Source organism: Schistocerca piceifrons, chromosome 7 (genome assembly GCF_021461385.2).
Source record: "Schistocerca piceifrons isolate TAMUIC-IGC-003096 chromosome 7, iqSchPice1.1, whole genome shotgun sequence".
NCBI classification, from domain to species: Eukaryota; Metazoa; Arthropoda; class Insecta; order Orthoptera; family Acrididae; genus Schistocerca; species Schistocerca piceifrons.
Window position 1 is genome coordinate 259,496,668 of NC_060144.1, and position 22,384 is coordinate 259,519,051.

Consider the following 22,384-nt stretch of genomic DNA (forward strand, 5'->3'; position numbering starts at 1 on the left):
TATAGATTTTACTTGTTTATGTATGTAATATCTAACACCTTTGTTAGAAATTTTTGGTCTTATTTATTCACCATTATCTCACTACGGAAATCATTCAGTTACCATAACCATACGTAACTTTTTTTTTTACCTGAAAATTTACTATTTCGCTGTCCGTTGGTTGACAGCTGAGTAAGCTGTGTCCACAACACCCTCCACATCTTTCGATCCGTGTGCATGACGGGTAAGCCACCTCAAGTGGATTGTCATTCGGATATAGTCGCACTGTCTGGAGCTCGGGTTTGCAGACTGCTAGTTTAGCATGCTGGATTGCCTCTGTAAAAGGAAAATCAGTTTCTTAGCCTGAATTAAATGAAAAACATGACTCGTATGATCTCTAATGCTATATTCTGACTACCCACATTTGTGTGATTTTTGTTAAGCAGTCAGTATAAATACTTGTATAGATAACTGTTACTTCACTGTGTATTACTAATACATAATTCTAGTCAAATTTGAAAAACGAAAGTAACTTACTTCGTTCATCAGTTTCACCAAATCGACCTGAAACCAAAGAAACAGAATTATTTACATGACTGTTTGTTACAGATTTCTTCAAAAAAAAAAAAATAAAATGGAGCTAACTAAGAAGTTTCCTGATCGAGACAAGTTGACAGCAGAACAGTGTGCAAATATTTATTGTGATCTTGTCGATCATCACCGTGAGCATCTGGTGCGCCATCTATCAGATGATGTGGTACTGGACTGGTTTGGAAGAACCATTGCAGGAAAGGAAATGCTGCTGAATTTCTTTCAACAAGAGACTCATATGGAACACAAACTGGTATCAGTTGAACCAGCAGGTTATGTTAAAATTCAGAGAAGGCCAGCAATTCGAAAGCTGAGAAAACAATGTGTACCTGATCTTAAAGAAACAATATTCACAGATGAATGCTCTAAAGTAGAAGATAAGTTTCCAGAAAGTGAGCCTAAACTTCCGTTTTACCATACAGGTAAGAAATTCCCCAGGATACCTGTACAGGTATCCAAAGAAACATACAGATCTGCTTTGCCTCTTAGTAGGTGTGAAAGAGGACAAGGTGATGAAGAGAACTATTTTCTTGAAGCTAGTGGTACAATAGAATTTGCTATTACAAAACAGTCCCCTACATCACCAAAAAATCTTAAGTTAATTGCTGACTCGTCCAAGTGGGAGCGGAACTTTAAATTGCATCTTTCTTGCATACTCCCAAAAAACGAAGGTCTTGATCCTGTCAGAAACTTGGAAATTTTTCAAATAATTTATAGCAGCACAAGCCGTTGCAGGAAGAATCTCTTTCAGGCATTTAGCCAAGCATAAAAATGCATGGGACAGAAAGATTTCAGTACTGTGATAACTTTGTAAAATAGACTCCATAATTTGCTGGTTGTCCATTATGTAGCTGTTTGAACCATGATCTGTGTATTACTTGTTCTGTTTTCAATGTGGGAGATACTGAGAGAATCCTTTTTAGTTATTGGAGAAAGAAAGATACTCCGTATTGGTACTGATATGTTCTAGACTAATTTCACACCCTTTTGTATTTCTGTACAGTTGAAGGAATTAGCTCATTTCATAGGTGCAGTTTAATGGCTCTTTCATATGTGTGGTTACCATTTACTTGGTATGAGAATTTAATTGCTACAGTAATGTAGTAGTAAATGAAACTTCAAAAATGTGGTGCTACTGTAAGAAAAAAATGTTGCTGATCACCAGAGATTGAAGATGTTTCAGTTTTTAATTAACATTATGGACTTTTGACAGTTTGTTCAGTGGAAAAGCAAGTATTAATTCAAAAGGTGGAATGAACTAGTGTGTTGTCAGTTCATCTCTTGCAATCATGTGTCACTTCTGTTTTCCATGATCACATGATAGACATTTGACATTACTTCTGTGATTATGTATTATATATATATATATATTTTTTACTCTGTTAGCAGAATATATATTCTTTTTTATGTGAGCAGTGGTATTGCAATAGTAGTTGTCAGACGTGTAAGTACTGAAGGTTTAAAGTACAAATAATTTTTAGATAATTTATGCATATGTATTATTTCTTTTTAAGTGACAGAAGCATTGTAGTTTGGCTTATGAAATCACATGTCTTATTTTTTGACATAACGGCAGTATAAGTACTTGTAAGTTAATTTCTGTTCCTGTAAATTTAAGCCAGGTTACTTTCTGTTCTTTTATATGTAAGCCATTTAAAAATTTTATGCAAATGGAATCTCATGTTAATTAAAAGCAATATTTACGAAACAAGAAGTTCAGTCCACCCAGTGCCTGTATTGTGTAATGGATGCTCAGGGGGGAAAAAAGAAGGTTCTTCACGCAATGCTTGAGATATAACACCTGACTGTCTCTTTAATATTCTCAAGTAATTGAGAGGGGTATAAGGCAAGGACAACTAATTAAATGTGATATCACTGATAATAAGAAAAACCTACTTGAAGGTTACACAGGAGTAACTATTCAAGTCCAGTTTACAAGATTCTGAGAAAATTTAAACTTTATTTATGATAAGAAATTTATAATCCCAAAAGTTGTTTACTTTGTGTGTTGTCAAGGTGTAATAGCCACTTACAATAAACAGTACACACTAATACATAGAATTTGTGGGATAAAAATGAGCTAGCTCCATTCATAAACAAATTTAAAAGCCTAGAAATCACTTTTTCTGAACATTACCACCACTGTATCACTGTACACGCAGGATATATTGAGTAAAGCAATCTTATCTCGACATGATGGTAGGTCTACTTCCAATAATACTGTATGTCAGTGAAAAAAATTAGAACAATAATGCAATACACAGATTTAATTTTGCATTGTAATGTCCTTAAATCTCTGAAATTAATTTGAAGGCCTAGAAACCATTGCTAGGGTTTTGTTATAATGAGCCAGTTTTTTCTGAATTACTCAATTTTGTATGACACGTAAGTTGCTGTTTAATGGTGTAGAACAGTAGTATTAATTAATACTGTAAGTAGGCCAAAAAAGTCTAGTTCAGAGTTACAGTGCCTGTAAACTTATGAAACATCCTGTCATCTTCATTGTGGTTTCACTGACATAAAACGATATTGTTAAGCTTCTCAGACATAAAATGCTTCAAAATTTGCAAGTCATCGTATTTGCTTTAGGAATGGCCAAGAAGCTGTAGGTGATATTTTGCAGCTAGGAACGTACTTTGATTCTTGCAGTTCAGGACCATCAGAGATCTTGTAGGTTTCACGTGGACCAAAGTATGACTCTCCATTACGAGAAACTTTGGGGTAGTTCTCTCACCAACAGGACATTTCTATTTTTAATTTTCACTAACAAACTGTCCCCATTGCAGAAAAAGTCTTTCTTGCATGGTTCTGGAAGTCTCCTTGCATTTCACATATTGTATTAGTATTTACTAGGCTCATCCTTTTGACACATTCAAGATAAGAGTGACTCTTCACTGGAAAAAGTTTACAAGAATATGGTCAAATCTTTCTTTAGCCTTCAACAAAACATGAAACACACTGACGTCCTTGTTCTGTCTTTAGCAAGAATTGCAGAATACACTGATATCTCATACATTGCTGGATATGACTTTAGTAGGTTAATGCCACAGCATAGAATAAACTTCATCTGGACTTTTCTTTGAAACAGTTTGATTAAAGGTATCCTCTGTAACAAGGCAATGTATATTAAATGAGTAAAATAACCGCTGCCATTGATATTAAACCTTATTCGTTGAGATATTGGGGAATTTTCTGATAATTGGTCATAATTGCAACTGTGTTTTTTATTTCATAAAAAAGATTTATATGCCACAGGACAACAGGGAATTTTTTTTGGAACTTTAGGTGTTTTCATTCTTTAGTTTTCAATTAATGTTTTGTAAATTTGACTGGTATGAACTGATATTTTAACAAAAAAATTTTATTCTAGCTGGCTGCTACAGAATAATACTGCAGAAATAAAACATAAGAGAATAACACCAAAATAAAACTTAAGTTGCAAAGAAAATGTGCAATTTACAACAACAGTGCACACACAAGTGTCTGCCAACAGCAAGATGACACTTTCAGGATCACTCCGCTCAGTAAAATTTTAAATAAGGCATTGGTGGTCTTTCGCATGTGAAATATTTCTGGCACATTTGTGTTAGATATATCTTAAAGGGTAGCACAGACTAAAAGATATTCCAATGTTTTACATGAAAGCTTGCCTTCTTTTGTAGCAATACTGTGTGTATATTACTTTAAACCATGAACATTCCTTATTTGTGTGTTCACACTTCATGCTGCTACTGGCTGACTTCTTCATGTGTCCCATGCTCTGTGGTGAAATCACGTAACGTGAGCAGTCAGTCAATCTTTATTTCAGTGCTTCGGAAGCTACTGTGCTGTATGTGGTAGAATTCTTATTTATACCTTTGTAATATGAAAATATGCACTGTACATGTTACCACTAAAAAAAACTTTTTTGCTGGGTATTGTTTCCTAAAGTGGCAGGAAGCTTTCCTGTTTTGAGGGAAAGTATATTGTCACTTAACATGGTAAGAATGTGCTGTCACCCAGGATAAAGCGTATTTTAAATGGGAAAAATCCGAGGATTTTTCCCTGCCCCTTGTAAACACCCTACAAAATTTGTTAGCCTCTCTCTTGCACTGTTCATTTTAAACAGATAGGCATTTCCTCCTCCTAATCAGATCCTTCAGAGAAATCTCAACGCGACTGCTAGCTATCTGTGAATCAACTTCAGCAACAGTGGCTTGGATTTTATTGCAAATGCTGCAGGTGTCAGTTCTTTAGTAGGTGAAAGCTATGTTACATTTTGTCATAGTATTTAATTTCTATGTTCACAGGATTTGGATTGTCCAGGAATTTAAGTACATCTGCTGTAACTTATTTTCATTAAGGTCTTCAGATAAAGAGAGTTGGCCTTTTAGTGATTTTACATGCTTCTGAGCTTTGGCTGTTTTTTCATCTAAAGGTTTGTGTGGTCTGTTACCGTGTTTACCCCTGGTCTCAAACGTGTGCTTTGCCTGTAGTGGCTGGGTAAAGTTTCAAAGTGATGAGGGGTTGATTCGTAATGCTATGGATGGACAGAAGTGGTGCATGACAAACTGGTATTTGAATTGTCTTTCCATCTGTTATCAACCAAACTTTGTAATTGTAGGAGAAGTCCCAATTTTGTGTTTCATCAGAGTTACTTCTTCATCTCCTGTGCAGTATCAGTGTGTATATGCCCTGGGACAACTGGTAAAAACCCAGGAATTTTTCAGAATTCTGAGAAGCTTTTATTGTTTTAGTTTTCAGTTAAATTTTTGTAATTCTTACTGGTAAGAACTAATACTCTAATAGTTTTACTAAAGCCCACTATTGCAGAATAATTCTGCAGCAAAAAGTTAGTAACACCAAAATAAAACTTCAGTCGCCAAGAAAATGTGCCGTTTATAATAAAAAAACACAGCAAAATATATCAAAGACTATGCAATATTTTGTAACAATAAACTGCGTACAATGCATCTTTCTTGCGAGTCATTTCTATGAGTGTGGCGTTACAACTGTTTACATTCCTAACAGGTTGCAGAAAAACTATTGCGAATGGTAATTTGAGAAGGGTTACTTTCAAAAGTAAATTTCCTTTTATGCAAGATGAATTATATCATGTGTGATGAATTCCTTAAATCACAGCGCATTAAAAACTTAATGCTGAGGACCGGGCACGTGAATAATTTGGAGCCCAAGAGACCAGCCATTTATGCCATTCTTTAAAATTTTACCGGTACATGTGTGTTTGATATACCTGAAAGGATAACAGTCACTAGAGAGACAGCTTTTCAAATTTATTTTAGTTCTTTCATAGACTACAAATCATGCAATTTCACATGTAATTGGCTTTTCTGTGTAAAAGTCGCAGTGCTCCACAGAACATGTATTCAGCCAGGTAACTCACGAAATGTTCATTGCACTACAGTGAAATTATAAACCTGTGCTTCTCAGAAAAAAATCTGTTGCTACAACTCATGCTGTGCACTTATTATCACATCCTCAGAAAAAAAACAGCAAAATAAATTAATAAATTTGGCAAACAATAGTAGATGTGAAAGATTAGATTTTCTTGTAGCTATACTGTATGTATGTTAATTTAAACCATTAAATTTTTCCATTTGTATGTTTGTGCTATTTAACAATGTATTGCTACTGACTGACTACATCACACATCCTATGTCCTGAATATTTTGTGTTGAGTTTTACAGTTCCAAGGGAAAGTGCATTGTCATTTAACACGAAGGAAAAAAAAAAAGAAATGCTCTTCCACGGGGGTATAGAGTACTTTTATCTGGGAAACAATGTATTTACACCCAAGAAACAGTATTTTTAACCAGGATTTTTTTCCTCCTTTTGTCCACATGTACACCTTGGAGGTACATGCTGGATATAAGTGGTTAGCCTAGATGTGTATTTTGTCATAACATCTTATTTCATTAAATTCTTTAATCAGTGCATTTCTTTCTGTGCTAGTGCTATTTGCAAAACATTTCAAACATGAACACTTACAGCTGTAAGCAGTATTATGACTCACAGTTCAAATGCATTTTGATACATCTGAAAGTGGTCAGTGAAACTTTCTGGTTTTGTGAATTGTTCCAAGTTGTGCAGTAGAAGCTTCATCATGACTGCTGCTTGACATTATCCAACTATCTTAACATGCACCTACAGCACAAACAATAATTAGCAGCTGAATTTGTGGACTATCACCCTTCCAAAGAAGTAATGTGACATTGGAAGAATGAGCTAAGTACACAACAACTTTGAGACTGAAATAAGTGGACATCAAACATTTCTCTGAAGTTAAAATTCCGTCGTCTGGAAGTAGTTCGTTTCTACTACAAGATGGCAGTGAAAGGTAAAATTTGATCGGATGAACTTCGATCATTATTCGTATGTATCGCTCACGTTGGAGTCTGGTACCAACAGAGGAAGTTGGACAGTCTACAGAGATTGTTATTTTCTGTTCTGTTGCTCAGTCTGATTAAGAAGTTACTCAGACTACTTATACAGCCACTGCTGAATTTCTTGTCTGTACAGGCATGTGCCTAAAATTTATTGTTTTTGCTTTCTTACAGCTGCAATTACCTAAAAGTTCTGGAGTGTGCAAGTAAAATAATATTAATTGACTTCCTTCCTCAGGCTGGGACTTCTGATTTTATGATTGTAAGCACCCCACGACTTTACCATTTCCTAAAACAAATTGAAAACATAAGTAAGCAAGCCACTGCACATACTGTTCATTATTTTCTCACCCTTATCTCTTGGCCACTTGAGTGGAATGCCTCTCCCCAGCATAATATGCATCACAAATATGATCCCTGGATCAAGTAATGGGTTCATTAAATCGTTTTAATAGAATGCTGGGTAGTTCCTTAGATAAGGCTTTGGCTGAGTTAACTAAATGCTCTGTCCCTTACGGTAGCAGACTTCCGTTCATTTGTAGACTTCTACAAACATGCAGCCACTCTACAAAGGAGGCTGTTTTGAATACACTTCTGACCATTCCTAGAATATTGCTCAAGTGTGTGGGACCTATATCAAACGAGAGGAACAGGAGATTCTCAATGTAAACAAAGAAGAGCAGTACAAGTGGTCATACACTTGTTTGAGCTGTGGGTGGATGCTGATTAACCTCAAACGGCAAATTGTTGAAGATGCCAACTATCCAATAACAGATTACCTATAAAATTTAAGAACCAGTGCATGGGAGGAGTCTAGGAATATGCTACAACCTCCCATTTAACAATGTTGGGGGAATGACACACAAAGACAAGATTAGTCTAAAAAATTGCTTCAAATGGCTCTTAAGCACTATGGTACTTAACATCTGAGGTCATCAGTCCCCTGGCACTTAGAACTACTTAAACCTAACTAACCTAAGTACACCATACATATCCATGTCTGAGGCAGGGTTTGAACCTGTAACTGCAGCAGTTGCGCGGTTCCGAACTGAAGCACCTAGAACCCCTCTGTCACCGCCCCCAGCAAGATTGGTCTAATTAAGAGTTGGACCAATCAAGAGGGAAAGAGAAAGTCATAACATTTTGAATGCGACTTTAAATTTTATGTCAAAGTGACATTAATACTTCTCCTTATGGTCCACACATTCATCTCGAAATTGCGGAATGAGATTATAAAGTAGTAAATGAGGAGGAGTGACCGATTTTAGTCACTCAAAGTTGAAAAGTGGAACAGTAAGAGGACATACTGGAGGAAGAGACTTTCAGACACCTCTTGTCAGTTAAGTAACATGTGACCTAAATACATGTATCTGTTCAGAAATTGCCCTTTTAGTATGTATACAATTGTCTTTTGCTTTTTCAGTCATAGGAAATAGTGCTGGCAGTAAACAAGCTTCAGTTAATGTTAGTATCTAGAAAAAATATGCATGGAAAGTGTTATGTACAAATGTTTTAAACATTGTGATTAAACTAAAACTTGAAGCATACAGCAGTTCCTATACAAACTGATGCAAAAATTTGAAAGGAAATATAGTTTATAACGTTTACTGTCAATATAATCTGCTGGAATTGTGTACATACGGTCAGTGTAATGATATAATTTCTGTAACTGAAATGAATGTTAAACATTTTCATTTTGGTGGTCTGGACTTTTTTTGTGTCAAGGGCAGCATCAAGTAAGTTCTCTTGTCTACGTATTTATGCAATACTGTGGAACAGTTTTGATTGGAGGGAAATGTTACTACCTGATTCTAATTATTATTTAGACTATTGATTCTAAAGACATTTAGATGCAAATGTCCAGGAAGCTTGCCTACTAGGGCCTGATATTGGCTGTAAATGCAGGTGGGTAAGTTAATACGATTGGACCAAGTATGAGAGCCTGTTAAATGCACACCAACAAGGCAATAGATGCGAAATAAGGACAACAGAAGATAGAAGAACTTCAGTACAGAAGAGGAAGCAATGTTTTATATAAAATAGCAGTGTTCAGCTATAGTAAAATAAAAAAAAAAAATTGTGTAAAATTTGTCTGCCACTGAAAAGCGTTAATCACTTTAAATATTTTGCATTTTACTCACTTGCAAGAAAGTCATCTTGTGAAACAGAGTTCCTGTCGACGAAATGCTCGAGGAAGTCTGTGATGTTTTCAATTTCGCTCAGTCTCATGATGATGTCTAATGGTATCTGTAATAAAAGAAGCCCAAAATTGGTGTGATATCCTTTTAATTTGAGACAGTATGAAGGAGGACTTGGGGGGGGGGGGGGGGGGCAGAGAAATGATGCTACTTTACTGTAATAGAAGGCTACCTGTTCATAGCAAGTTCATCATGTTTACTTATATCAGTCATGCAGTAGCAGATTTCTGTGTCAAACAATGGGATGAAGTGGTAAACTAAGTCTGATGAAGACCCTAAGCTTGGTGTAACATGTCTTGATTCAATCATTTTTTATTTCGCCTTCTTAAGCAATGCTGTTTCAAGAGCACATGCAGGGGGTGTAAATTCTCCACTTTAATGCAGTCTCTCAAGATGCCATAGCCTACAGGTGCAAAAACGCTTAAGGATTCTTTTCTCTAGTCCAAAATTCATACCTACCTAGAACCATCTCCTCCATTAGTTGCCACCTGTTTTTTGACCTGTGTTTTCTGCAGTTGGACACATGCGACAGTTATTCAACTTTATCGGTAAAACAATGCTCAGAGTTGGAGTTAACTGATGTTATGTTAGGAATCACTTATGTGTCTGAAAGTGACCACTATAATATTTTATCTCTGCTACAAATGATTGCATGTGTTGGATGTGAGGCTTTCTACCTGGAGTCCCCGCATTTCCTTTTTCTGTCACTGATCTTCAGGCCAAAACCACTCTATGCATCTAAATTATGACAAGATTATTTGAATATCTTTAAGAATATATACTTTTTTGAAAGAGCTGATTGAAGCATCAGCTTTCCACACATGTACCCTGCTGCATAGATTCTAAACATGCACTGCTGAAGAGCTATTGACAGTAAAATTTCAAAACAGGTACGATGCATCGTAAACAACTCTCAAGTTTCAAGACACTACAGAAATGTTACATTACTAACTTCAGCAGGGCACCCATTGTATTGTTTTATTGGACATCAGTGTTTAACGGTTCAGTAACTTTAGTGTGATGCACACTTGCTCTTTCACAAAGACCGTATTAATCATATTATATAGAGTGAGCTGCCTTATGGAGATGAGGATTTATTTGATTTGAGCACTAGTTTTAAGGCTGAGATGTGCAGAAATATTGAAGCTTGGTCTTTGTTTCTTTGTAAAGCTGGTGCATTAAGGCATAGCTTGTCCTCACGAAGTTTGTAATTTAACATTTGTGTATTCTCTTGAAACCGATAGGGTTTTTGAGAAGCAATGTGTAACTGTTTAGAAATTAAGTGCCTAAGGATTTCGGTGTACCCTAATACACAAAGTTTAATTCTGGCAATAGCTGTCTTCACCTCACTTTTCTCAGGCTTTAGGAATGCATGTTTAGAAGTCTGTGAGACAGTGCACTTGTGGAAAGTCGATTCTTTAATCAATTCTTGGGAATAATTGCATATAGTGTAAAATATTTTTGAATGTTCCTGTCATAGTAGTTGTAACTGGTATTTAAAATGGGTGTTGGTGGTTAAGAGATTAATCACAGAGTTCATGAGTCCCTTTGTCAGTGGGGTTCATATGTAGCCAGTGAGTGATGTCCGCCGCAAATCTGATCAGATTATGAAAGCATGTAAGAGATAAAATTGCATTAAATTCAATATTGATGACACAGCTGAGAAGTAATTTAAATAAAAGTCACAATACACAAGGGGTGTCAGGCTCCTCTGTGACAAGAAAAACGCCACCCATATATGACCTCATGCCAACTGGATTAAGTGTGTAGACAGTGACAGAATGAAGAAAGCTTTCTAACTAGGAGAGACATAATAGTACAAGTGAGAAAGCTGAAAACTTAATGGACACTTTGTGGTCTCTCAACAATAAAACACAAGGTGAGAGATAATGTTTAGCAGAAGCCAGGGAGTGACAATTGAGCTTCTGCAAGTGATGGGACTGTTCCTCTCAATTGTCTTGGCCCCGCTCTTAGTGGCACAGGGAATGTTGGGAGTAGTAAGTGGTTGGGGGGTCTAAATAATTCTGGGCCTTGTAATAATCTATTAATGATCCAACCATTGATCAGGGCACCTTACCAGTAACACAGAAAACGTGTTGCACTCAAAATCGTAAAGATTACTTGACAAAATTATAAACATAGTATTGCTTTATGAGAGGACACAGGATATTTTGTAGCAAATGCGTTCTTGGTAAGAACTTTCTGCACACTGTAAATGTCGCCTCACATTAAAGTGATCAAACAGAATCAGTCAACAGACCTGTAACTGTAATAATAACTATACGATTGTGAAGAACAGTGATATAAAAAAAGCTCTGGAATACTATTTCCAAACTAAAGCAGTGTGAACACTGATATCCCCAAAAGCTTAATTTTGTGGTCCAAAGTAAATGTAGTGGCAGTAAATTTCAAGTAGTGCAGAGGAGACCTTTACTTGCTGGGATATGGGGGCAACAAAAAGGATGTAATAGCTACAGTAATACTACACCATAGACTAAATGTAAGGAATGGAACGACCTGGGGTTGTTTAACATTGAACACACTATGACAGAAGTGTATTTTAAGACAGCCAAACTTGAACTTTCAGCAGCTCTGCCCTTAAGCGAATCATACACAGAACAGCACTGGATGACACTTCCTGAAGCAACATCACAGCCCATGTGCACAATTGATGTTCCTGTCAGACACCACTGCGATACCTTAGTGTGCTACCATGCAGGGATCCACACCATGGGTTGATTTCGTGTGTGCATAACCAGTCCAGCCTTCAAAGGAACCATGACGCTGGACATGGTCTGCCTATTCAGGGCATAAACCAGTCTCGGCATGTTGGTAAGACGTTGCCACTAGCTCAGGCCTGGCCACTGCACCTCGTTGTCCCAATGCCAGACAACTTGCAGCTCCATCTGTGCTGTCCAGCCACCCTACCTGCTTCCTTCCTCACTTACTCTCCACAACTTAACTGCCTTCCTCCAGCTGCTCTACAGGCAAACACCAGACTTCATGGACAGCCCCTGCTGTTTGCAAGAGAACTCCATGCTGCCATGTGATGTGGTATCGTGAAAGATGTACACAATGTGCTGATGCTAACTGCCCAAGACCCAGCTGCTCTGTCTGGCTCATCTGCTGGTCAATCCAAGATTCATCCAGATTATGTGCTGGTCAACTCCCACCAGCCCAGGCTGCCTTAGCTCGACCTGCAGTGGTGCTAGCTACAAGCTGCAACCACACCTTCAGCATACTCTAGGTGACTGTAGCACCACAAATCATTTGACACTCCTAGCAAGCAGGTGGTATGCCACACAGTCTAAGCATTAAAGAGAGGAACAACAGCCACTATTCACTGAAGTGCTACCCATGACATGGAAAATAGGATGTAGCAGGAGAAGGGAATAACCACATGTAAAAGCAATTACAATAGGAAAAGAAGGATCATTGAGGCAGCTGGCAAATGAGGTAGGATTGAGGTCCCAGAGACCTAACATACTATTGGGAACATCCCAACCTACCCATCCTGCCATGAAAGAAGTTTGTATCTGAGAACAGAAACCACGTTTGAGAGAAACCGCTTGTTCAACTGCCTGAGTCATCAACTAATATTAGAGACAGTGACTCCGGAAGCCCATGTTTAGCATGAAGAGCCAGGAGGACAACCTGCTGTCTTAAGTCTTTGCATCCGCAATATGGCAGTGGCTCATTCCAGAAAATAAAATGGGTTAATCTGGATGGGTAGTGTGCTTGCATAGCCAAAGAGGGTAAGGTGATGAACACTTGCAATACTCTGAATTAGAGTCCTCCTCCAGCTCAAATTTGACTTGCCATTGGATTTATATTAATCCCAGTTGCAGCTAGTGTCAGAATTTCACTTTCATCATGTACATAGGGCTGCAGCATCATGAATGGTGTCTGTTCTTTCAGACATCTTCAAAATAATACACCTCACGCATTAAAAAACACTGGATGTTTCTAAATGGCTGGAGATGCATATACTGCCCGACCCTTTGTTTTGGAGCTGTTAGTGTAAATGGCTAACACCTCTGAAGAACTGAGAGGAATACACACTTAGGGCCACTGAAAGTAGATCCTTCAAACAATAGGTCATAATGTGTGGTCTTGGTACTGACAGAGGAATGGGAGGTAAACATGAGGGGCACATTATAAGAGATTAGGCAGTGGTCCCAGCAGAATACCCCGGGGCCCATTCCAAATATTAATCCCACCCAAGGGCAAGTGTCAGGGGTTCACTCCTCCATGTATGCAAAGTAAATTTGATAGGTTGGATGATTGACGTTCTCGGAGCATGAGTTGTTACTATTGGAACTTGAGGTGTAAAATCCTCACTTTGACAATGCAACTGTCTATGATCTAGTCCAGAAGACATGAGTGGCTAATCAGACTCCAAAATGAACTGGGTGCAACAACTTTGAAGGTGGAAGTGCGAGTAAGCTGTACACTTTGCTACCATAGTCTATTTGGGATAGGGTGTGGAGGAAAGTAGCAGGACTTACACCCAAGGAAGTGATCAGAAATTCCTGTCTCTTGGCTGAAACCCATGGAAATTGGTACAAGTGGAGACCTTTCAGATAGCATTCAACTGCAGCTATAGACTGGGAGCTATAGCAAATGCAAATATCGCCGACAGTGCGGAGTTGACCAATGGTCTCACTGATGGCAATGAGGAAGAGAGTGTAACACACAGCACAGAGCTCTGGGATCAGAGTGATGCACCAACTAATCTGACTATGGAGCCATGAAAGCCCTTAATGGACAGTAAGTAAAATGTAATGGCATGAAGCTGTGTGGTATTCCTTATAAAGATTAAAAAAAAAAAAAATGCAGTGAAGTGTTGACATTCAGAAAAATCCTGTTGGATCGCCGTTTCCAATGTAATTAGGTGGCCTGTGAATCCTTCCCTTAGGCAGACCTGTAAGGGGACAAAAGGCCCCATGATTTGAAAACCCATCACTATCATTGGCTGTCATCCTTTCAAGCAATTTGCAGATCAAGTTGATGAGGCAGTTTCGTTGGTAGTAGTTGATAGATATAGGGTTTTTGCCTGGCACAAGGATTGGGATGATAGTACTGTCTAGCCATTGTGAAGGAAAAACACATTCTAGCCAAATACAGTTGAAGCCCCTTAGTAGAGTCATTCCTTGCTTAACATTCTAATGTTAGATAATTTGATTATGAATTGAAAAAGGGTGACTTTAAAGGTTGTCAGGTAAGGAGGGGATGTAGACAGTCACAAATTGGGTCATAGGAATCTATGTAAATACCACCTTCAAGGAAGAGAACTGACACAGTTGCCTTTGGTTGCCCGGAAGACTGCAGAACTTGGCTCACACCTGGAATGAGGACGCAAATGTTCCCAAGAAGAAGACAATGCTCCTAGCATTTGTTGTTAATGTATGTGATAGTGAGCCTTAGCACAAAACCATTTAAGAAAGAAGAGCATGCTCTTGAACAGTGTTAGATTGTCAGTGTCTTTGGTCCATAGTGATACCGGCCTGTGGTGGATGATGTCTAGAAAGGGCAGTAGCTTGCGTGGGTGATCTCATCGGAAACATCTCTCACAACCTCGATAATGCAATCTGACAGATAAGGGGTGAAGGTGACAGCAGAGCATACAACTGCCAATTGGTTCTTCAGAGAGCCCAACATACCGATTAGTTTCAGACTGACAAGGAAGTAACGGGATCACTAGAAAGTGATCATCTTGAAGATCACTGTGTAGAGATTGTTGTAATTAAGCCATTACATTAGGGGAAGAGATGGTTGATAGCTGAAAAAGTGCCATGGGCAGCACTGATGTAGGAAGGAGTACAGTCACTGATGAGAGAGAGGTAAGCTGGTCACTCAGAAGGCTCCTGTAGCCATCTGAATGTAAGAGTGTTCCCAGCCTGAAAGTAATATTATGAACAGTGATTGCTGGGGTCATTTGCATTCTCTCGGCTATTTGCTTCCAGTGTGATATGAAGGGGAAACCACTCGCTGATCACACTCATAGCTAATCTATGTATAGATCCCTCCAAAATCTCTCTTGGGGCCAACACACTTCTGAGAGGTAGAGCCTTTCACCTCCATGTTAAAGTTTATTTGCACAACTACCTTGAGGGAGTAAATAGGCCGGGTACTGCCAATGACCTGGCTGCAGTAATCGCAAAGGTCGATACCACAGACTTGATACAAACGTTTGTATTTTTTTCCGAGATTGAAAATATGAGGACATGTAACCTTCATTTCTCGATTTTGCATTCCTCTATTAGGGTACTATACTTCAGCTCGGGTATTGGAGAGGACAGTCATTCCCATGCTCGAGACTCACAGGTTGTAAAACATATCCTGATTTTTCATGAAATGGCCCGCCACAGTCTCCATAAATCTGGTCATATGTACACCATATGCCCTAAATGCTGGCATTTAAAATACTGTGTAGGAGGGTGGGGAAATGCGGCTTAACATCACGGTGGTAACACAAGATTGTGCCTTTTTCTGGAACCGAATCCCCTTCAAAATGGAATATGAAGGTGTTGGTGTCTATACTGTTGTCTGACTGGCCTCTATGTACACGACTTAAATACGATATACGAAGTGATTTCTCGCCCCTCTAAGGGTTTGCATAGTTCATCTGCCTGCAGCATTAAGCCCTGGTGCAAAATTAATTCATGTTGAGGTTGTTAACAATGGGGTGTGATGGCAATAGGAACATCAAGCTATTTACAAACGAATAACGTCCAGGACTGAGCTTGCCATCTTCATTAAGATGGAGCCACTTTACGATTTTATGGGGGAAGAGTGTTCACTAAATATGTTTTCAATATACTCCACAGAGACCATTTGTTCAGTGCAGAAAGGATCCCAGAGCTGAGGGGAGTATCTGTCCACACGTCACTTGGTTTTGTTTTCCATAAGTTGACTGCCAGGGCCTTGCGTCCACCAGCTGATAACTGTGGTAGTTTCATAGCATCAGAGATCTTCCATGATGCTGACTACTCTGAATAAGGGCTTCCTCCTTGGGCGCCACTCAGCCAAAACGAATACCAGCTGCTGTTATGGCCTATTTTCAAGGTCAGTCCCAAAATGAACAGGTATCTACTGCTTGACATGCATGTGCAAGTGAAAGTGAAAACTTTGGCAGCAACAGTGTGATCTCCTCATAGCCAACATGGCTACCACCAAATTTGTACTGGTGATATCCCCTCCCCTCCCCCCACATGGGCTTGTTACTGTATTTGGTAATGGATGACATTCCCACATGGCCTACTCAGTCCTTATAACAATTTTGAAAAGATGCGAGGGTCAAACTCAATTGTGAGGACTGAACATAAATTAATAGAAATATGTGGTGGAAATTTAGGAAACAAAAGTGGGACACACCAGAATCTACATCCTACAAGCATGCTAGACAGGGAAGGAATAACTGCAGTTGGTTGGGATCACAGATTTACTCGTAAAAGAGTTGTGAATATTTTACATCAAAGACCCAACAAGGATATAAGTAGGTGCAAAGAGCTTGGCTGACAGTGCTGCACAACTAATGGTTGGTAACTCTCAGAAAATTATGTAGTACAGGTACTATTGAAAATAATTTACTTGTGGTGCAGCACAGTTAGCAGTAGGCTACAAGGAATTAGAGTTCTATAAATTCGGCAAAGTGATGGGTTCAGTTTTAGGATGGTCAAAAAGGAGATGGTCAGTCTAATGCAAGGCAGATAAAAACTACTTCGAGAAAGAAACTGACATTTTACCTTGGAAATCTTAAAACTGCCAAAGAAGAATGTACTGATATGTTCTGTATCCTTAGGTTTTTTTTGTATGGACGTTCTTATCAAGGATAGGAATAATGCATGTGACCAATTTTTTTAAATGAATTATGTTAAGAGATGTGTAGCATTTCCCAGTCACACACACACACACACACACTATTAAGGCAAAGTTTGCCAATAATCTGTTCAGTGCAGATGCACACCATGATCGAACTATTACGGGAATCGGCAAAAATGTCGCGAGTAATGAGAATAATGGGCAGAGGCACTACATTAGTAGCGTGTGGATTAATTGAGAATTTGGGTCTGACGAGAGGCATTCAAGGGTAGTCCATACAGGTGCAATGACCACTTTGTCCGGATGGCTTAGTAGTCAACGCAACTGTCTAGTGAGCAGGAGAACCGGGTTCGAATCCCGGTGTGGCATAAATTCTCATCTTTTACCATTTACTTCAATTACACACCTCTTAAGTAGCTTAGTGTATGTTACCATTTGTACACATGATTGAAATTTATTTTTTAAATGAAATAAACAGCAGAGCTTCAGTGCGCTGATGAACAGCATTTCATGATTGATCGGAAGTTTGGAATCATTTAAATGTTCATCTGTCTCCAAAGAGCAAAGGTAAGTACTAAATACGACGTCAATAACCTTATCAAGAAAAGTTGAGAGAACTAGTATTAAAGAAAGATTGCAACAATTTCGTCACCTCCATTGTGTCATGTGAAAGGTCAGGAAGACAAAGATTATAAATTATGCCCCAGTACGCGCCCCGGACGGTTATTTTTTTTCCCTCCTGTCTTCAGTCTACACGTGCAATGAATAGAAAGGCTAGCCTTTGAAATTACTGTGTAGTACTGTACACTCCGCCACGCACTACAAGCTGCACCAAGGCTTAATTTAGGCTGGATCGGCGTTCCTGTACCCCCTAGGGATTTTTTGTTTGAACTCACTGGAAAAAGTCGGCACCGGAAATTTCTTGTGACTCTGTACATATCGATGACCTCCGTGTCGACTCTTGTTTATGACGACGTATCGTGTTGTGTGTGTCAATGAGAAATAAATAAGGCGAGGAGTGTTTTAACATAAGCATCTGTTTAATGTGATTTCGCGAAATCTTATTTCCTTTTTATTGTGTTGAGTATAAGAAATTATGTTGTAAAAAATATAAATTTCAGAACAGTATTTTTTAAAACATTGATTCGTTGTAGGTTTTATCACATGACATAAAAGCAGACTAGCACTGGCAAAAAGGGTATTCGTGGCTAAGAGAAGTCTACTAGTATCAAACATAGGCCATAATTTGAGGAAGAAATTTCTGAGAATGTATGTCTGGAGTACAGCATTGTTTCGTAGTGAAGCTGGACTGAGGGGAAACTGGAACAGAAGAGAATCGAAGCATTTGAGATGTGGTGCTACAGACGAATGTTGAAAATAGGTGGAATGATAAGGTAAGGAATGGGGAGGTTCTGTGAAGAATCTAGAAAGAAAGGAATATAAGAAACACACTGACAAGGAGAAGGGACAGGATGACAGGACATACGTTAAGACATCGGGGAATGACTTCCATAGCACTAGAGGGAGCTGTAGAGGTAGAGAGAAATTGGAATACATCCAGTAAATAATTGAGTTTGAAGATTAGATTTCCTTCGCCATATTCCTACAACGACTAAAAAGTAAAACATGAACAGTCATAAAATCGGCATTGGGTCAAAATATAGAGCAATGTCAATGGTTGGCTCCAGTAAGCACAGGGCTCCACTTAACTAATGATGGTGACTGAAATGAGTTAAACTAAAAGGCTCATAGTTGCACAGTCATCTCTTAAGTTCAGAAAGGTTCTCAGCTCATTAGTGCTGATAAATTCTTTCCGAAGTAGAGCAGTCATAAAAATAGAAGCCCCTGGTTTGAACGTAGACAGATGTCACCACTATTGATGTTGGAACGCTTACATACTCAGTGTGAGCACTAGATTTTCGAAGCAAAGGCGAAAGAGATCTTTGTGGTAGATAGCAGGCTCTGGGTGTATCTGCTTCAGTGCAGAAACATATTTCAGTGGTGATTTGAAGGAAAGTGTAGCAGATAGTCACACAGGAGCTTGGTATTATGGCAACTTAGAAAAATAAGTAACGGTACTGCTACCAGTATGTTGTTAACAGTGGCGATGCTGAGACGATGAATTTCGCCACTAGAATAAGAAGTCTCACAACGTTTCTATTTTAGCGATGGAATTAATTAGTGCGCAGGAACTGCTATTTATTCAACAGCTGTTTAGTTCCTTGAGATAATGCAGCTATTTCTGCCAATGTGTGACATGCATCGGTGGGATGACCTGTTCGCTGCACTCCGTGTTGCAGTGATGTCACGCCGAGCTGATGTAACACGCTCTGCTTTGTTATAGCACTCCTATCGTGCTTCAAGGACTCAGACTCCCTACTGCGGGATGGTTTAAAGCCGCCTGACTTCCTGAACGTGACACACGACGAAAACAACTGATTCCTAACTGTTTACTGTCTTAACTAGGGTGCTTGATACAAGGAACCAGCGCTACGAAAACAGCAAGATGTGCTCTACCATGTGCAGTTGTAATATGTCTATTGACTGCTTATTTCTATTTGTGTATATAGGACACTGAAATTGTTTTAAGAGTTCTGTTTGTAATAACCAATGTCTGGATACACTCAGTGCCATTATTTGATCTCATCGAAATTTGGCTCTCTGAAATTGTAATTGTAAGGTTATATAGTAGTAATGTTTCTGGAAACACACCAACTGTTGTTTCGCGATATTTCAGCAGTGGCCAAAAACACCCATTACTTCTGCCTGTAATTAAACTCAGGGCTACGCGTTCTCACAGCATACTGCCTCGTAGTACATTTCACTGTATCTCCATTTTCCTGTACGTCTAGCAATGGTCCAAACTTCACGGCTCGGAAAACCTGCTTAAAGTACCATACCTTTCAAATACGGACTTCAGGTGTTCGGTAGCTTCTGGAAAGCTGTCAGCATCGGAAGTATTCTTGGGCCCAGCGTCCTAACGAATGTACTGCATTGATGGCAGTTGATGAACGCATGTTCTGTGGGCTTTCTGCGGCATGCACTGAGGCGACGGCTCCGCATTTGAAGACTGCGAGCACGATAAGAATTACTGCTTACATATCTCTGTGTGCACCGTAATTACATTAATTGTTCTTTGTGGTCCCTGCAAGAGAGGTGGGCAGCTCTCGTATATACCTAGATTCGTCATTTAACGCTGGGTTTTGATACTTAGTAAGTAGGCATTTGCGAGATATAGTTGGTGTCCAGTTGCAACTATTCGGCAGTTTAGGTTTATCAGCATTTCGGTGACTCTCCTATGGATCATGCGGACCTTTCACCTCTTGTGTTGCCCTTCAAAACCTCGTGTTTTCTCAGTGGGATTTTGTAATCCCAAACGCTTAAGCAATATTCTAGGGATGTCACACAAGTCTGCTCTAAACAGCCTCCTGTGTAGAATGGTTATGTTTTTCTTAGTAGTCTACCAATGAACCAAAGTCTGTCCCTGATCTATGACGAGCCTGCGTGACTATTCCATTTCGTATCCCCCCCCCCCAATAAGTCGTTTTTCCCAGGTATTTCTACAAGTTGAATGCCCTATCGTTGATTTCGATTGCTGAAAGCCCAGTTGTGCGAAACGTTGAAGAATTATGTCAGACTAATTTGAGAATCCAGCGTCTAACCCAACAATCTTACCACGAATTATCACAGTGCATTTTTCGGGACTATTTGTATAGAATGATTAGGATTACATATCCCATCGACGATAAAGTTAGAGGCTAAGCACAATTTCAGATAAAGCAAAGAAGGGAAGAAACAAATCAACTGCACGCGTTTCAAAGGAACCATCTGGGCATTCACCTTGACATTATCTCCGGATGGGAGTTTGAACTCCTCTGCTATGGACCTCGAGATTCTAAGATGCACTCCACCTAGCTCTGTGGGGACTAATTTGTTCAGCGTTTAATAACTGAGGATTTATATCTGCTGAAGCACACAATGCCACTGTTGACAATGGTCGTTAGAGCTGCTCGATTTACTACGAATAAAATTAAATTCTAAATCGAATGAAATACTTAAGCCAAATTACGCAAATAAACTATTTACCTGCACGTGAACACATACAAAAAAAAAAACATTTTTATGTACGACGATAGTAGTAATACAGCAGTTAATCGTCAAGGAAACAATAGTGGTCAAATAGGTCAAATATTACACGCCATGTCATATTTATTGATTTAGGTACCTTTATGACTAAGCATCTGAGAGATTTTTCATTTTTTAAAGACAATCTATCACAGTTACTGTCACCAGTGCTGGCCGCCGGATTACTATCATCCCAGTAGCGTCGAACTCGTTAGCGGCTGTCACTGTCAAGCAAAAGAATGGGGACTCGCCTGGAAGACATTTTGTCCACTTGCCGCTTACAGCCTGAGGCGTTCGCTCTTTCTGTGCCTATGTACCATTGGTCCAGTTTTCAGGGACGGCGTTGTGCGGCTGACACGGATAGCGGTGCACGAGTTGCAGTCCTCCAGCGTCGAGACAACACTACGAACATTAATGAATGGACCGTTATTACCACATGAACAATATGGTCGTCCCCCAATACTGTAATATGTAATGTGGTCCAATAACCATTCGGCGCCGAGTACACTCCTACACTCCTGGAAATGGAAAAAAGAACACATTGACACCGGTGTGTCAGACCCACCATACTTGCTCCGGACACTGCGAGAGGGCTGTACAAGCAATGATCACACGCACGGCACAGCGGACACACCAGGAACCGCGGTGTTGGCCGTCGAATGGCGCTAGCTGCGCAGCATTTGCGCACCGCCGCCGTCAGTGTCAGCCAGTTTTCCGTGGCATACGGAGCTCCATCGCAGTCTTTAACACTGGTAGCATGCCGCGACAGCGTGGACGTGAACCGTATGTGCAGTTGACGGACTTTGAGCGAGGGCGTATAGTGGGCACGCGGGAGGCCGGGTGGACGTACCGCCGAATTGCTCAACACGTGGGGCGTGAGGTCTCCACAGTACATCGATGTTGTCGCCAGTGGTCGGCGGAAGGTGCACGTGCCCGTCGACCTGGGACCGGACCGCAGCGACGCACGGATGCACGCCAAGACCGTAGGATCCTACGCAGTGCCGTAGGGGACCGCACTGCCACTTCCCAGCAAATTAGGGACACTGTTGCTCCTGGGGTATCGGCGAGGACCATTCGCAACCGTCTCCATGAAGCTGGGCTACGGTCCCGCACACCGTTAGGCCGTCTTCCGCTCACGCCCCAACATCGTGCAGCCCGCCTCCAGTGGTGTCGCGACAGGCGTGAATGGAGGGACGAATGGAGACGTGTCGTCTTCAGCGATGAGAGTCGCTTCTGCCTTGGTGCCAATGATGGTCGTATGCGTGTTTGGCGCCGTGCAGGTGA

General features: G+C 39.8%; 2 protein-coding genes across 5 annotated transcripts in view; one reads left to right on the forward strand and one right to left on the reverse strand.

Annotated features, from left to right (window-relative positions):
* Nucleotides 1-2,514, forward strand: part of LOC124804956 — a 34,062-nt gene extending 31,548 nt beyond the window's left edge. For all 4 annotated transcript variants that reach the window (XM_047265346.1, XM_047265343.1, XM_047265347.1 and 1 more), the window contains one exon: nt 589-2,514. In XM_047265346.1, coding sequence (XP_047121302.1) covers nt 614-1,339 — 726 coding nt within the window. In that variant the 5' untranslated portion in view covers nt 589-613 and the 3' untranslated portion in view covers nt 1,340-2,514. The remainder of the gene's footprint in view (nt 1-588) is intronic.
* Nucleotides 1-22,384, reverse strand: part of LOC124804955 (vascular endothelial growth factor D-like) — a 93,519-nt gene that overhangs the window by 4,319 nt on the left and 66,816 nt on the right. Inside the window, exons 2-4 of the mRNA XM_047265342.1 lie at nt 9,095-9,200; nt 517-543; nt 131-315 (exon numbers count right to left, since the gene is read on the reverse strand). Of these exons, the coding sequence (XP_047121298.1) occupies nt 131-315; nt 517-543; nt 9,095-9,200 (318 nt within the window). The remainder of the gene's footprint in view (nt 1-130; nt 316-516; nt 544-9,094; nt 9,201-22,384) is intronic.